Source organism: Scylla paramamosain, chromosome 12 (assembly GCF_035594125.1).
Source record: "Scylla paramamosain isolate STU-SP2022 chromosome 12, ASM3559412v1, whole genome shotgun sequence".
Classification (NCBI taxonomy): Eukaryota; Metazoa; Arthropoda; class Malacostraca; order Decapoda; family Portunidae; genus Scylla; species Scylla paramamosain.
This window is the reverse complement of record NC_087162.1, coordinates 22,480,448-22,498,297: the sequence shown is the minus strand read 5'-3', so window position 1 is coordinate 22,498,297 and position 17,850 is coordinate 22,480,448. Positions and strand designations below refer to the sequence as shown.

Below are 17,850 nucleotides of genomic sequence, written 5' to 3'. Positions count from 1 at the left end.
ACATTATTGAAACATCCCAACGTCTCTCTCTCTCTCTCTCTCTCTCTCTCTCTCTCTCTCTCTCTCTCTCTCTCTCTCTCTCTCTCTCTCTCTCTCTCTCTCTCTCATGTAGTTCCATATTAACATAAACAATATGTAATACGCCACCATCACGTGATTTCCTTGTTTATTTCTTTGCATAACCTTGTGTAACCAAAGATAACTCGGTGTGGAGGACGAGTGATAAGAGCGCTGGGCCATGAGACGTTTTACAGCTCAGTGGGTGAAAGTCCTGGAAGTACATATAGGAAGTGAATAGATAGATAGGTAGAGAGATAGAAAGAAAGATAGAAATAATTAGATAGATAGATAGATAGATAGATAGATAGAAAAGCTGGTTGATTAATAAATAAACTGGTTGATTGATAATTTGGAGAAGCAGCAATGAGATCAAATGACCTTATTATTTGAGGAATGCGACAACGAAATGAGGTAGAGAGATAAAAAAAAATACAATCAGTAGTTATTTAACCTGCTAAACTCGCTTCTACTGTCTCTTATCCTTTGATCTGCTGGTAGTCTCCTTACAAAACTTGACAGATTATATCAGTGCACCAGAGGACTTGAGATTTAAGGAAAACTATGGAAATATTTAAATGGAGTGCATCATGTTAATTGACTTCTGATCATGACTGTACTTACTATCTTAGGAAGTAACGAGATAGCAGATAAGTTAACCAATATTCTCAGTCTTTCATCCATTTCACTGCTAAACTCTTGAACTCCCTGCCTGCTTATGTATTTCCCCATTCCTGTGACTTGACTTCTTTCGAGGGGGAGATTTCAAAACGCTTCTCCTCCAGTTTTGGATAATCCTTTTGGTCTTTTTCCTTCAGGGAGTGGTACATTAGTGGGCCTTTGTTTTATATAAATCGCTGTAGCCTTTAGTCAGTACCTTTCTTCATCGAAAAAAAAAATGTATATCTAATAATAGACGTGATCTAGGGCAAGTGTTTCACCAAATGAGATGTGTTGCAGATTTTTCTAAGTAGTTAAGAGTGATTTAATCACGATCCTCTACCTTCTCTATGGATTTTTATTTATTCGTTTATTTGTCTTCTTTTATTGCATGTTCGGTGGCTCCTATTGTTCACAAGGACGCAGGTTTCGTCGTCTGAATGTTACCTGATAACGCTCCACTGCAGAACAGGTGGGTTTTCAACAGAGTTATTGAATCTGGGCCATAAAACATTTCGTCATTGGTTAACATTGGTTTGTACTCAATGCAGCATGTTTGTTTTCGAATGTGCACACATGACACTTATAACACTTATACACATTCACAGTTAGATTCCAAACTGGCATTATGTCAGACTTATATAAATAGGATTGCATTCTTAAATCCTCCAGCGTCTTACCTAATTTACCTTTAATAAGTTCCAATACAGGTTATTGAAATTTGAAAGGTGCTTTCAAGAGTTTCGTAATAGTTTAAGGATTCTGCATCATCTGTAAGAAAAACACATTAAAAATCCATTAATAATCTTTGTGGATTTTGAAAATACCCCTTGAGAGAGTCCTAAGGGTTTTGTAATACTGCTCCTAAAATTCGGAATCCTCAAAATATCGCTGAGAACTATTAGAGCTTGGAATCCTCAAATTCTTCGATAAAACTATCAGAACTCGGAATCCCAATTTTTCCCCTAACATTCCCAGAATTCAGAATCTTCACCTTTTGCAATAAAGCTCGAAAACTCAATCCCTAATAAACCCAAAGACTTGAAAGACTGGAATTCATCCCCCCCCCCATCTCTCTCTCTCTCTCTCTCTCTCTCTCTCTCTCTCTCTCTCTCTCTCTCTCTCTCTCTCTCTCTCTCCACAAAAAGGGGCCTACTTTTCCTCGCTATCCCTTTAGATCAAGTTACTAACGAGTCAAGTACTTGTCGTATCACCACCTGTACAGGTAAGACAGATGATAGTGCAGGTGAGACGTGTCCGCCTCCCCTATAACACCATGACCCTGCCTGCATTCTTAATTAAACGATTTCAGCAGTTTTCGTCGACTACATTTTATACAGTGTTGATGAAGTTGATGTGGTTTTTAAGAGTAGTTTTGTGATGCTAGTATAACAAAGATTCTGCATCATCGATTAGAAAAGAAAATGCACTATTGAGAACTCGAGTAATCATCTCTGTGGACTTTAAAAATAGTCTTGACGAAAGAACATAACGTTTAAGAATACAAACCTAAACAGTGACACGTTGACCGACTTATGACCACATTTGAACCTACATATATATTCACCACACCTCTAACACCGATCTGTCACCACTTTTACCGCCACCAGTACCTCTATCACCATTACCATAACCACATACGTACAGTACGCGCCCGGTTCAACCCCTCACACTTGAACAAAAGAGAGGGACACTGATCACCTCACAGTGCCATCTAAAACCAAAAAGAAAAGTTTACAGGCATAAGAAGTTCGAGTCCACAGCTGAGGGGCGCGCAGTAAGAAAGGTTAACAGGTCGAACCCTCCAGGAAAGCCGTCCTGAGGAAAGGCAAGGAGACTAACACTTTCCTTGTTGTAACCTTTGGCATTGCAATTACGTGATCTTTGTTTTTCCCAGTGTGAATTGTCCGCGTTCTCTTTAGCGTTTCGGTGTCCTATCTGTGTTATTTAGTCGAATTTATTGAGGTTTGCAAGGGTGCTTTCATGATTCTAGTGATAGTTTAACGAGAATTCTACCATGTCAGTAGGAAAAACACACATGAGAAACCGCATAATTATCTCTGTAACCTTTTGAAAGCTGTCCTTACGAAAGACCAAAACGTTTGTGAATGTTGGTTTTGATTTCATCCCTTTTGTGTGGAGATTATTATTATTTAAATGGTTGTCGTAATCTTAAACCCAGCTAGAGTGACGGAAGTACTTTAATGGACTGGTAGTAAGTCAGAAGGAAATATTAGAGAGGCAGATAAACCCGTGGATCACATCAAAATTCCATCAACACAGACCATATTTTGTAACCGGTGTAAAATTATTATCAAAGACCTCATATATTTTTGGTTGGATTCTCATGGATTTTTTTCTCACTGATGATGGAAAATTCCTATTAAACTGTCACTATAATCATGAATATATCTTTTAAATCTCCAGTAACTTTTATTACAGCGACTATAGTGAAACTTGTTCACGGTAGCTGAAACGTGGTCCCATGAATTCCAATGAGTGGCGGTGGTCACGACAGACAGTCTCAGCAGCACTGCATGGGAATGACCAGTAAATGAGAAAAGATGCTTGGTGGATTTTGCAATACCCACATTTTATTTATTCAATTATTTGTTTTGCAGTTCAGAGGGAACTGGTAAGGTATTACTGGCCTATAGTTTCCTATTGTTCCCCTCCCTGTAGAAGAAACTCAATTATTCGAGGGAAAGAGGACAGGAACATAGGGAGGGTGGTGGGGTGGCAGGCTCCTTCATGGAAAGAAGTTTAATGGAATGAAAATAAACAACCATATGTATAAAAAAAAAATCCAAATTTATATCGTACTTTTTACCCTACACCTACGCAGGGAGGAGACGGGACAAAGATATTTTTCCTTACATTTCATCGTGGTGTGCTGAGTACCATGATGGCATTGGGCAATCAACATTTCTTCACTTTCATTCGTTATCTTATCCAGGGAAAGGAAACGTTGTATTATCACCCTATGCAGGCCATGGGTGGTGCGGTACGACAGTTTGGACCAAGGTCAAGAACAGTGCCAGCTCACAGCCATGTGGGGGTATCAGTGCCAATACACCGAGAAAAAAAAATACTTAGGTATACAGTTAATATTCATGACATTTCCGTGCGTGTTCGTAGCAGTTATTGTACAAACTCAGTATCATTTCGACCGTCCCATTAAGCTTAAGTGAAATGTTCAGCACCTAATTCAGGTGTGGGTGGAAACGTTAATACAGCTGCGCGATGGACTGGTGGCCGGCGGCCGCCACCCGCGGGCTGGTTGGGGGGAGTCTGCCGGCAAGCTTTAGTCAGCCATAGGTGTTGGCCGTGTGTGGGTGTGTGTTCGGGAGTCGCTGGGTGCCGCTCAACTCGCTGTAACAGATACAAGACCGAATCACTCAGATTGAGACTTCCATACAAGAAAGTTGTATCTAGTGTTGCAATAACGTAACTACAGACCCGGCAAGCCAGGCGTCTGTGTGACACAGGACACCCCGCCCAGACACCACAGCCACTCGGGGCCACCAGGAGCTGTCTCAGGACACTGCCGCCGCCGCCGACCGTCACAGGGCACTAACACTCCTCCTTACTAACCTACACAGGGTGCTGGTGTAGGCCTGCTATCCGGGCCTGCCATCCCGTGCCCAACAACCTACCTATCCACCCATCCTCTAGCGCCCTCGCGATGGATCAGGTTGGTCGAGCAGTGCGAAGGGCACTTCCCGGGGGCTGGTCGTGCCTGAGATCCGTCTTGGACCAGACCCGGGCTATTCCTGTCCGTCCCCATCTCAGATGCATGTCTCATGTTTTAGCAAAACCTTCAGTCACGGATGTCGTCCCGCCTCCCGCCACAAATGCTGCATGCAGGCACCTCTTTACCTCTAGAGTAAGTTGTAGTTTATTTGGTCTCTTCAGTGAACGCGCGGGTCAGTCAGCCGCCGTGTATCCAACGAGAGGCATAACGCCTATCATCCGCCAAGTGACACGGAGCTCTCACCCGTGCAGCGTCCTGATCCTTGTGTTGCAGGGATTCCCCCGTCAGGTATCAGCTGTGTGGCTCGGAGCAGAGCGATACTGCATCGCTCCCTCAGTTGTGGGATTGAGCAGAACACCCCGGAGTGGGTCTCCCATTGGTGGTGTGAAATGCTGGCGAGGTGACAGAGGAATGATAACTTCCTAATTACTTTCTGTTCATTTAACGTATTACCGATGGCCGGAGTATTTGTCATGCGCCACCACCCCGCGCCCCTTGAGGTATCGCCGGTCTGCCGGGGGCTGCCGCTGCGCCGCGAGTGACAGGACGCTGCATGTTTATCTGGAACAGTGTTACAGTACTGTGTGCTTGGAAATATCTTTGTTGTCGCGTCGCCAGTGTTGTGATCTGCTTGTATATGAGTCTCCCCGCGCCAGATGCCGGGCGCCTCCTGCATGTGCTGCACGCCACTGTACGAGTAGCTCTCCTTCCACCACGCTGTGCTCCTTTGATCAACACATGCACAGTTTTTTAATATCTTATTTACGTTCATTACACTGCAGTATCAGACATTTTTTGGGGGTTATGAGTGGGTGTAAGCACATGTTTTCGTTCGTGCATGTTTAATGTTTACATATTTTATGCCTTTCTGTTTCGTCACTTCATTCACTGAGGAATGTCCAGGGGAATCTATACAGCCCTTTCTGGTTTAACTTAGATTTATCTGATTTGTTTTAAACCTAAGCCGGTAGCGTGACCACCAGCGCCAAAAAGGGATGTGAGAGCCGCCGCCACTGCCCCCCGCACCAGGCGAGCCGTGACGGGCGGCGAGGCAGATAAAAATGAAGCTCTGTACATTTTTATTATTATTTTTTTGTTTTTTTTACCCTCATGAACTGATACATCGCCATACATGGAAAAAAAAAATGCTGGTATCTTTAGATAGCCTACATAACCAGAAGACAAAAAGAAGTAGAAGTCTGCAAGACAAAAAGTCTAACATGAAGTGATCTTTTATGAACATGAACTACTTCACCGCCACGCAGAGAAACGAAATCATGGAAGTTTCATCATAACGTCGTATCTCGACCACTATTAACAGGCTGTAGTGGAAATTGAGGTTTTCAATGGTGTTTTCATGATTCAAATGATATTTGAACAAGTATCCAGCACTATTAAACTATTAATAAGAAAAAAACACTCATGGAAATCCGAGTATACAATTATACGGCCTTTTAAAAATCGTTCTCATGAAAACTCAAAGCGTTTATGAACACAAGCCTGGAAATACACGCGAACACAAACGTATTACACTCTGTATTAGCTCATGAGCTTCCTCTGTTCCAACGGCGGCGGCGGCAGTCGTGCTGGGGGTGTGTGTGTTGGCACCTTCACCCGAGACAAGTTGGCACATTCACTATTATTAGTTTGTGGGTCAAGTTTACTGGATTCTCACATTGACAGTGTATATTTTGTGTCAAGACCAGCGTGGCATCTTGAAATATCTTTGACTCGGAGACCGTCTGCTCGTGTCATTCAGTTTTACTTTCCTCAGCCGCTGGTAATTATTGTCACCGCGCAGGAAGAGGCAGGATATGTTGCGTCACTGATAGCAATGAGAGAGAGAGAGAGAGAGAGAATGGGGTGGGAAAGCAGACCGATATTGATTAACAAGATACTGGGTTAATTTATGAAGACTTGGCTCTAAGAATATATGAAGGCTGGTGTTCGTGCTGGGGCGGTCTTCTGTATGTAAATGTTATGACCCTTGTTCCAATCGAGATAATTAATTACTGCACACACACACACACACACACACACACACACACACACACACACACACACACACACACACACACACACACACACACACACAACATTTGATACCACATTCTCTGAGTTTTTTTTTTTTCACCTAGAAAGGACAACATTAAACCTGTTTCTGTGTGTGTATGTGTGTATGTGCGTGCGTGTGTATGTGTGTGTGTGTGTGTGTGTGTGTGTGTGTGTGTGTGTGTGTGTGTGTGTACATCTATGCAAGCAACATTCTACCGTGACCTGATACTCTGAATGTACACACACATACACACACACACACACGCACACACACACACACACACACACATACACACACACATACACACACACACGGTGATCCTCAACTACCCATCTCGAAAATATTCACAGATGTTTCTCTCTCTCTCTCTCTCTCTCTCTCTCTCTCTCTCTCTCTCTCTCTCTCTCTCTCTCTCTCTCTCTCTCTCTCTCTCTCTCTCTCTCTCTCTCTCTCTCTCTCTCTCTCTCTCTCTCTCTCTCTCTCTCTCTCTCTCTCTACTCACATCGCCCTTAACCTTCACCATCACGTGCCTAGATAATCCAACACAGACTCGGCCTTGCTATATTTACGTTACATCTCACCGCATCAATCCTCGACGCCCTAATGGCAGCATGACATTTCTTACTTAATGATAAGGTGACACTTGTTACCTAATGAGAGTATGACACTTGTTGGAGTCCCCGCAGACAAGTGCACTGTGCCAAAATAAAGTTAAAGGGACTAGAATATTTGATGTACTCGATAATTAATTTTTTTGCCCGGTTTGTCTCTCGAAACTGTGATCTAAATTTGTATCTTTCATTATCAACTTCTTGGCTCCTAAACTCATCATTTGTTAATATTCAGAGCATCGTGAAATATATTCGCATGGATACACAGAAAAAAATATGGGAGGATAATTTCTTCTAGACTACGGAACTGCTGAAGAGACTTTGGTGCCTTCTAAGCGTCTGAGAAATGTTGGTGATTATGGAAGATTTTTGTCTAGTAGAGGAAGGGTTAAGCTTGAGAAGACACAGCAGTCAACGTGATATTCACTTATTTTATTTACCTATTCATTTATATTTTCTTTCATTAATTATTCACTTGTTTATTTATCTTTACCCATTTTTTTTATTTATCTACTATTTATAATTACTTTTTTTTTTTTTTTACCAGACGGGGTGGCCCAGACAAAGCACCACACACACACACACACACACACACACACACACACACACACACACACACACACACACACACACACACACACACACACACACACACACACATTCACACCTTTAGCCCGTCGGCCTCTGGTGGAAAGGGACAGTCTTGTGGAGCACCTTACCACACCCAGGAGGAGTTTAGGCACAGCACAGCTGGGTGGAGTGTATGGTGCAGGAAAACACATTGAATGTAAGGGAACACTATTTGGACCAAGGAAGGTATTGCCATTCCTTCGCCGCTGTCACCTCGGCACGACCACACTTGCCACGCTTCCCACACCGCTCCTCGCTAGTTTCCAATCAGGCATTCATTCCTCGGCGGCGCCACTTGCTTTCAGCGAGGACGCAGTACCATGCTACGATTTTTGCTTGAAGAACTGTACGTCCCTCTTGAAGGAATTCAAGTCATAGGAAGGTGGAAATACAGAAGCAGGCAGGGAGTTCCAGAGTTTACCAGAGAAAGGGATGAATGACTGAGAATATTGGTTAACTCTTGCGTTAGAGAGGTGGACAGAATAGGGGTGAGAGAAAGAAGAAAGTCTTGTGCAGCGAGGCAGCGGGAGGAGGGAAGGCATGCAGTTAGCAAGATCAGAAGAGCAGTTAGCATGAAAATAGCGGTAGAAGACAGCTAGAGATGCAACATTGCGGCGGTGGGAGAGAGGCTGAAGACAGTCAGTTAGAGGAGAGGAGTTGATGAGACGAAAAGCTTTTGATTCCACCCTGTCTAGAAGAGCGGTATGAGTGGAACCCCCACAGACATGTGAAGCATACTCCATACATGGACGATAAGGCCCTTGTACAGAGTTTTGCATGAAAGATGTCTACTTTTACGTCAATACTGCGTGAAGTGCATTTTCTCTGAAGTGTATCATGTTTGCCCAAATTAAATAAGATATGCCAGAAATACGGTCGTTTTTCCTTTAGTACAGCGGCTTTTATCTGAATTATGTCACGCTAATTTTGCCTCAAGTATGTCTATTTTAACGTCAAATTTTCCTCAAGCACGTGAAACTTTGTATCAAGGTCAGTTTCGTGTTAGGTACCTCACCATTGCTTGAAGTACGTGTAATGGTGTTTAGTAATGATGTGACACTATACGGTAACAAGACGTATCATTATTCTCCTAAGCGGCAACATGAGAGGAGGTGTATGTAAGTAAAAAGAGTGTGGACTGATACGGATAGAGTTAGCATGATCACGCCGCGTCACGCAACACACCATGGGACTTTCATAGATAGTTCATTGCCATGATAAAATAATCAGCATCACCTACACCATTCTATTTAAATATTTCCAACAGCTTTCCCTCTCTCTCTGTCTCTCTCTCTCTCTCTCTCTCTCTCTCTCTCTCTCTCTCTCTCTCTCTCTCTCTCTCTCTCTCTCTCTCTCTCTCTCTCTGAGCCCGTATTCTTAAACGCTCTATTCTTTCATCGCGACTGTTTTCAGAAGCCACAGAGGTAATAAATTGTTTTCATACCTGTCTTTTACACCGATAACGTAGAATACTTGATAGTCTGTCACTGGATTCATGGAAATATCCTTGAAAACTCCCCATAACTTTCAATAGGGCCTGTTGAAATTAGCGGAAGAAAGACGCCGAAGTGTTTCAGAATACTTCCTTAAAAGACGTAGAAGTTGTGTTGTGCCTGCCACCACTCCAAGTCTCTCAAAATTCTGTGTAAATATTAACATGTATACATTTTTCATAACGTTCACCTTTGACATTCACCTGAAAACAACAGAAGCTTACTATGAGTGATTTTACCTACAACGGTGAGATAATAATTGAATAACAGCGGCCAGAGAAAAGTAATATTGCATTCACATCCGCAGTGACACACGTCATTTTATCTACGCATGACTTTCTTCGTGGATTTGAAACGGTAGTAGCAGTAGTAGCAGTAGTAGCAGCTGTACGCACGGACCGGTACAGACTCAGTGCGATTCCCACCATGGTGCGAGCCATCAATCAGTAGTATTTCCCTTCTAGATTAGACTTACCTTTAGGATTAATGTTAAGTTTTTCCCGACCCCCTATGTACATTTTCAGTTTGTCAACTGCCTAAATAATAAACCGTTTATTATTATTATTATTAGTAGTAGTAGTAACACTACGAGTAGTAGTAGTAGTAAGAGTAGCAATATCAATAATAGTAATAACAACAACAACAACAACAACAACAACAACAACAATAATAACAATGATAATTTAAAAGTTTCAAATCTCATTGGCTTTACTCACCTGGTTGGTTGTGACAGGTGGAAGTGGCGTGCCAAGAGCAGAGTGCCAGGAAACGCCGCCGCTGAATAACTGATTCACCTGGCGACACTCAGCAATGCCACGCTCTCTCTCAGGTTACTTGGAGAGAGGCGGTGGTGGTTAGTAGTAGTAGTAGTAGTAGTAGTAACAATAGCAACATAAATAACAACAGCAACAACAACAACAACAACAACAAGACACGTATACTCATAACAAATACATCCATCATTTGATAACCAATCGCCTCACACACACGCACGGCAGCCAACTTTTTTACCATTCCCTTCATCCAAGTCACGCACTGCCACAAGGCCCAGTGACGCCCGCCAGCTGGTTCTTGTTAGGAGTAATGAGACCCCGTAAAAATAGATGAACAGCGCACAACATTACACAGAAAACGTAATCGGGCGTGACTAATTATATGTTCATTTTCTACTTTTAGCTATTGATGAAGAGATAGGGAAGGAGGATGCATATAATACGTAAGGTGATATAAACACGTTCTCTCTCTCTCTCTCTCTCTCTCTCTCTCTCTCTCTCTCTCTCTCTCTCTCTCTCTCTCTCTCTCTCTCTCTCTCCCTCTCCCCTCTATGACCCATTTATCGCACCTCCAAGATATCAATCAATCAGTTAATTACACACACACACACACCCACACACACACACACACACACACACATACACACACACACATACCGCCCAATTTCTCTACCGCATCGACGGGTTCAAAAGAAACACTCTTCGGAGAGAGAGAGAGAGAGAGAGAGAGAGAGAGAGGAGAGAGAGAGAGAGAGAGAGAGAGAGAGAGAGAGAGAGAGAGAGAGAAACTCGCTCAATACTGCGGCAGGTACCAGTGATATATTTTTTGCATCTTGTGGGAAAGACGAGTAGAGAGAGAGAGAGAGAGAGAGAGAGAGAGAGAGAGAGAGAGAGAGAGAGAGAGAGGTGGAGTGGGGCCAGGCAATTGTAGGGAAAATTCCATAAACGTGACCGAAATAAATAATACTATGAGGAAGAGAAGGAGGAAGAGGAAGAAAAAGAGATGAAAGAGAGGGAGGGTAGTAAGAGAGGCAGTGAAAAGACAGATAAGGAACATATTTTACGTAATACACGGCACATGAATCAGTGAACGATAAAGGATTCAAGACAATGCTTAGGGATCTATCTTATCTGTGTTTTTGTGCTTGGTGGGGGTTATAGTGATGAAGAAAGGTGGCTGTGTTGTGTCAAGGTTACATTAGGTATGGCTAGGTTAGGTTTTGTCGTATTTATTTGTCCATTTCTTGGTTAGTTTGTTCATTCGTTAGTTCATGGCTGTTTCGTCAAGGTTAGATTAGATAAAGTTAGGTTATATTTTGTTGTATTTATTTATTTATTTTATTTATTTATTTTTTTTTTTTCTTACGTGTTCGGTCTAGTGATTTCGTTCACATAATGCTCTCCTAAGGTATTTTTCATCGTATCACACGTTCCTGTCCCTTTCAAAGCGTAATCACTCATTGGTTTTTACCTTTAATTTCCATTTCAGTTCTGTTTTTCAATGTTCAATATCCTGTATCCCTTTCCCTCAGATTATATCAATTTGCAATTCATAGAGAGAGAGAGAGAGAGAGAGAGAGAGAGAGAGAGAGAGAGAGAGAGAGAGAGATTCCAGCTGCATATATCACAAACTCTATTCTTTATTCAGTTATAGGCAAATAAAGTTTCGGCGTTTTCGATATTTTGCAGCAAATACGTCCTCTTTATTAACTCGCGCGGTGTGAAGTATGTAATCTTTTAAATCCAGTGCGATCACATGGAAGTTTTATTTTTGTCTTTCGTTTTAGTAGTGTAGTAATGACATCCCCGCCCAAGCCGCGCTGTCATTTGCACTCCCCCTGCAGCAACACTCGCAGTTCATCACACTGAACCATGAAAGTGTGAGACGTTTTATTCGTTTTATTTCATTGTGGCTCATTTACCGCTAAGAATTGCTGCCTCTTGGTACTTTTTTTTTTTTTTCCTTGAACCTGCCGTTTCTTTTCCACTTCAAAATTTTCCTTGAACAAACTGGTTTTTCCTTAGTTTGCGTTCCTAGAAATCCTTGCTGAAAGAAATAATTTTTAGTCATGCCGAATTATTAACCACTTAAACGACAAAGTAAGGAATGATTATATACAAAACTAAAATCGACAAACATATGCATAGTGAAAAGGGAAATACTCTTAGCAGAAGCTCGGATTCAGCGTTGTTTTCGTCATAAAAGCATCGACGCATTACTATCATCTCATTCTCAATCTCATCATGTAATGCGTAGGATACCAGTTTTAGCACATATCACGCATACATCATGTTCACAAAGGCCTGAGCTGCCATCTCTATTAGCGCCCCAGAGAGTCATTGTGCGTGCGTGGCCAGATACCGAGACATCTTGATAAGGATAAATATGGACTGAGGCAGGTCAGTCATCATGGGGGAGAGAAAGACCCTGCAGAACCGCCTCTCCGCTGCACTGGTGTGGCTTTGACATTTGTCAGGGAATGAATCTGCATATTTATCAGTTTTCTGTGTAATACCAGCATTAGAAAATAAGAGAAAATTAGAATATCACACACACACACACACACACACACAGTGATAACACCTTTATATGTCACATAACAGGGTAAGGTTAGCGTTCTGCTCAGATCGCAGGCATTTTCGCTGATCATCACGCAGGTGCTGCCCTTTTTCACCAAGAAGATGGAGTGTGTGGTGTGCGAAAGGTCAGGCTTATCCATAAATCAGATTATGTGCGCTGTAAGCTCTCTTGGAGAGGATAATAGCTGGTGATAGCGAGTCTAGCACACACACACACACACACACACACACACACACACACACACACACACACAAACACTTAATATAATGCTAATCGTGGCTTTCTTTTCACACGCGTTATTACATTTTTAACACTTTTCCACAGAAGTGTCACATTTCTATATACATCGATGCTTGAAACGTGCGTGTCGTGTTCGCCGCCAAATTTGTCGTGTGTGACACATCCGCCATCGAAAGGGTTATTCATCCGCGCGTGACAAGAAATGCTCCTGTACTTTCTTCCGCGGCGAAGTGACGAAACAGACAAAACAGTACGCTAAACACCTTAACCGTGGAGTGCTACAGACAGCGATTTATTTTAGTACTTCCGCTACACGTCTCAGGAGAAATATGATCACTAATTCTTTTTTGTGTTGTTGTTTTATTGCAGGAGTCAGAAGCATCTTGGAGGGAGAGCATCTGCATCTCAGTGGACTGCGAAGATGAAACGTAAGTGCAATGTGTTGATTTTCTTGTTGCATAAGATAAAAAATTGGTGTCTGCGTATGTTTTGTTTGTAAAATGTAAGCTGTCATGTTTTCCTTATCATCTATTTCCCTTCACTTTTCCTTTACTCTCTCTCTCTCTCTCTCTCTCTCTCTCTCTCTCTCTCTCTCTCTCTCTCTCTCTCTCTCTCTCTCTCTCTCTCTCTCTCTCTCTCTCTCTCTCTTCCACCTTGGCCTTGTTCTTGCTCTTGCTCCTGTTCGTGCGAGTTTGTTGCTTGTTTTCTCGTGATGGATGTGATGTGAGTTGCCTGCCCCGCTGCGTGTTTTTTCCTTTTCTTGGCTGGTCTTTCTTATTCTTTCTCGTTTTGTATTTCTTCACAGGTCGTGTTCTGTCTTTCTTTTTCTTTTTTCTTCTTCTTTATTTCTTTCTGTCTTTCTTTCTTTCTGTTCTTTATCTTCTTTTTCCCTTCTTTGTTTCTTTTTTTCTTTCTTCTTCTTGTTCTCCTTCTTTACAACAACAACAACAACAACAACTATTACTACTACTACTACTACTACTACTACTACTACTACTACTACAACTACTACGACTACAACTACTACTACCACCACCAACACTACTACTACTACTACTACTACTACTACTAGCTCCACCAACTCCACTTCGTAGCTCCTCAGCCAGTGTTTACAAACCTAAATATTGGAAAGTGTGTTTAATGGAGAACGTGGAATGCATGAACGGCCAATAATGAATATCTATAATTTATACCATCGCCAATCTCATTAACATCTACCGCTACAATTAGTATATAGTAGGTACCTTATAGCAACTGTTTATGATCTTACCTACCCATACTCATTAACTCTTTGATTGGTTGGTAATGAGACTGATACTTACCCCTTAACCCTTTGACTGCCATTTGGTACACCTTTCTCTAATTACCAGTCATTATGAAATATCTTTATTTGTTCTACAGCCATATCCAATCTTTGAACTGGGAAGAAATTGCAAAATGTATTCTTTTTTATCGCTAACTTTCTTGTAGACGCTTATAAAGACTTCACGCACTGCTTCTGGTACTGCTAATTGTTTCGTTTCGCAATGAAAGGGTTAACTCTAACTTTTATTGGCACCTGTTTCAGATGTAAAAGTAGTAACCGTGGGAGATTTTGTTGAGCGGACATAAAAGTATATGCGTCCCTTCATGAGTCTTGCCCATTCATACACATTATCCCCTTGACTGGTAGATAATGAGACAGACACTTGCTTCTTAACTCTGACTATTAATGGCAAAATGGCTTGTTTCATTTCAGCGGTAAGCGTAGGCGATTTTACCGAGGAGAAATGAAAATCTATGTGGTGTAAAAAAGTTTAAACTACCGCGACACTCTTTTGTTTCCAGTATTGCCTTTTACTGAACCGAATTAAAAATGTATGGGGTGAAAAAGTTTGAATTACCACATCACTACTTTATTCGCAGAAATAAAAGTAAATGCGCCGAAAAGTTTGGAGTATCTCGACACTCATTCGCTTTCAGTAATGCCTTTCGATTTTACTGAGCGAAAATAAAAGTGAATGGACTGAAAATTTAGAAGTTCCTCGATATGCCTTTTTTCTTAGTGGTGTCTTTTCACTTCACTTAGTAAAAATAAAACTGTGTGCACTGAAAATCTGGCAGTACCTCGACCCTCTACTCACTGTCAGTGGTGTCTTTTGAAATTACTCTTTTAACCTCCACTACAACATTTTATTTAACTTAAGAAGAAGCCGTGCCACTCATAGGAGGTTAATATGAATGGATAATTTTATCGAGCATAAATAAAACCAGAAATACTAAAAGGTTTGAATTGCATAATTACTCTTTCGAGACTACTCTAAATCTGACGGTAAAAGACTTGAATTAACTAATCACTCTTTTAAAAATATACGATAAAATTGCACCAGAACATGACATTAAGCTCAAGGCAATAAAATTTGAATTAATTGAGCATTCATTCAAAGTTAATAGTGGTAGTAATAGTAGTAGTTGTAGCAGCAGCAGCAGCAGCAGCAGCAGTAGTAGTAGTAGTAGTAGTAGTAGTAGTAGTAGTAGTAGTAGTAGTAGTAGTAGTAGTAGTAGTAGTAGTAGTAGTAGAAACAATTTTTTTTTCATGCAGATTACATAAAAAGATAAATAAATTATACGTCTTTCATACAGTGATAGAATACATTTATACGTAGATACAATATTAATGTTGAAAATGCATACTAAAAAAAAAAAAAAAAACATGAATATATATATATATACTCTAAACTTGCTCCAGACCATTTTATTGAGCTTAAGCAGACCAAAGCAGCGAGAGGGTCAAGAACATGTTACGCTGCATTCCCGGAGGTGAGTGAGGCGGCGCGTTGCAGTGTGTGGGAGGGGTCGTCAGTCTGGTGCGAGAGTGCAAGGAACGAAGGACAAGGCGTTTATTTCCCTTTGGTTAGGTACAAATGAACTCCAAGGTTGTCCTAGTTGGCATTTATCCATTTTCTTCACCGTCTTATTCTCAAACGTCGCAAATTCTTACTCCTCCCGGCCCCCCCCCCCCCTCTTTATCCCTCGCCCTCCCGTCCCGGCCACAAATTTCCCCTCATCCACGCTTTTCCTTTCATCCCCACCCTACTTTCCCTCTCTCATCCGTGTTTTTTTTTTTTACTTTTTTCCCTCTTCATCTCCTCTCTCACATATGTTATTTTTTTTCTCTCTCATCTCCGTCCTTTTGTTTCATCTCCTGTTTTCCCCCTCTCATCCCCGTTTTTCCCTTTTTCCCTCTCCATCCCCCTCACATGTGTTTTTTCTCTCTCATTTCCGTCCTTTTGGCTCATCTCCTGCTTTTCCTCTTTCATCTCCGCTTTTCTGTCACCCCTGTCATCTCCTCTTTCATTTGCGTCCTTCTGTCTCATCTCCGTCCTTTTGTCACATCTGCTTTCTCCCTGTCATCCCTGCTATCCCCTTTTCCCTGTTCTCCTCTCTCATTTCTTTCTTCCTCTCTCATCTCTGTCTTATTGTCCCATCTCTTGCTTTCCCCCTCTCATCTCCGCTTCTCTGTCACCCTTGTCATCTCCTCTCATCTTCGTCCTTCTCTCTCTCTCTCTTCCTCTACCGCGCTATCAGACTTGAAGTGGTAGCGTTGCAATCTATTTTATGTAAGGCGTAAATAGTTTCAGTTCAATTTCATTTTTTTCTATCCCCCACCAAGTATGATTTACAGTCACACCAAAGTGCGACACTATAACGAAAAGTGTACTAAGTTAAAGTAAGTTGATCTAGTATAAGAAAAAAAAAGTGGAATAAAGATGAAATGCTAAGAAAAAGTAAGAAGCGTTGAGTTATATAAAGAACGATAAGAGCACGAGTGAAGCAATAAAAGACGAGGACCAAAAAAAGCCTGAATAAAAAGTAGGATGAAAACATGATAAAAGTTGACATAAAAACTGCGCACGTGAGGTAAAAGTGAGCGAATGCAGCACATTACAGGGCGTGGCGCAAGGATGCTTATTCTGAGAGAGAGAGAGAGAGAGAGAGAGAGAGAGAGAGAGAGAGAGAGAGAGAGAGAGAGAGAGAGAGAGTTCGCATTTTATAGCATGTAAGAGTGTGATTGGGTGTGACTGGGTTGGCTTCCCTCTCGTCCAGTCACGCATATCGCCGTGAGATAAACATTTCCCTTCCGTGTTACTTCGTTATCAAACAGTCAATCAGTCAATAAATAGATAAATAAAATAAATAAACTAGTAAACCATGCAAGTGAACAGTGAATAAATCAACCGGTCAATCAAATCGACCTTCTGTGTTACTGCGGCGCTTATATCAAACAGTCAAACGATCAATAAGTAGATAAATAGATAAATAAACCAATAAACCAACCAACCAGTGAATAAATCAGCCACTCAGTCAACCAATTAATAAGTCAACCCATCAATCAGTCTCTGTGTTATCAATCTGGTCATGCCTTTAACCTGAATGTAATCACACTCAATATGGATGGACAGCAAAATCATATCACTGGAAACAACGTTATGTAATTTTCTAGGCCAATGGTATTCTGCAAAAGTTTATTGTATTACGCAACGGTTCTGCCCCAACAAAATTAAAATAGATAAATAAATAGTGAATAGATGAATTAATGAGCAAATATATAAACAAAACCTGAAAAGAGCACCGTAGCAAGGAGTAAAAGGGAAAGTGACAAAGTAACTCCTAATAAAAATAAGATTAAAAGCACAAAGAAAAGAAAAAAAGGGGAGAGAATGTGTTGTGGTATATTCCTCGACTGCTACTGTGTGTGTGTGTGTGTGTGTGTGTGTATGCGGAGCAAGCCTGTTTTTGTTGGGGTAGCCTCTTCAAGGTCAAGCAAACACAATCTGATGTGCAAGTATGCTGAGCCGAAGTAGTATCGGACCGCCGCCTCTCTCTCTCTCTCTCTCTCTCTCTCTCTCTCTCTCTCTCTCTCTCTCTCTCTCTCTCTCTCTCTCTCTCTCTCTCTCTCTCTCTATCTATCTATCTATCTATCTATCTATCTATCTATCTCTCTCTCTCTCAAGC

At 41.5% G+C, this 17,850-nt stretch overlaps 1 protein-coding gene across 4 annotated transcripts in view; it reads left to right on the top strand.

Annotated features, from left to right (window-relative positions):
• The first annotated feature begins 3,878 nt into the window (after nucleotides 1–3,878).
• Nucleotides 3,879–17,850, top strand: part of LOC135105898 (glutaminase liver isoform, mitochondrial-like) — a 94,185-nt gene continuing 80,213 nt past the window's right edge. For 2 of the 4 annotated variants that reach the window (XM_064014553.1, XM_064014551.1), the window contains exons 1-2: nucleotides 3,882–4,603; nucleotides 13,225–13,283. In XM_064014553.1, coding sequence (XP_063870623.1) covers nucleotides 4,403–4,603; nucleotides 13,225–13,283 — 260 coding nt within the window. In that variant the 5' untranslated portion in view covers nucleotides 3,882–4,402. Of the gene's footprint in view, nucleotides 4,604–13,224; nucleotides 13,284–17,850 lie in introns of all 4 variants that reach the window. The other 2 variants (XM_064014552.1, XM_064014556.1) reach the window with 2 other exon arrangements.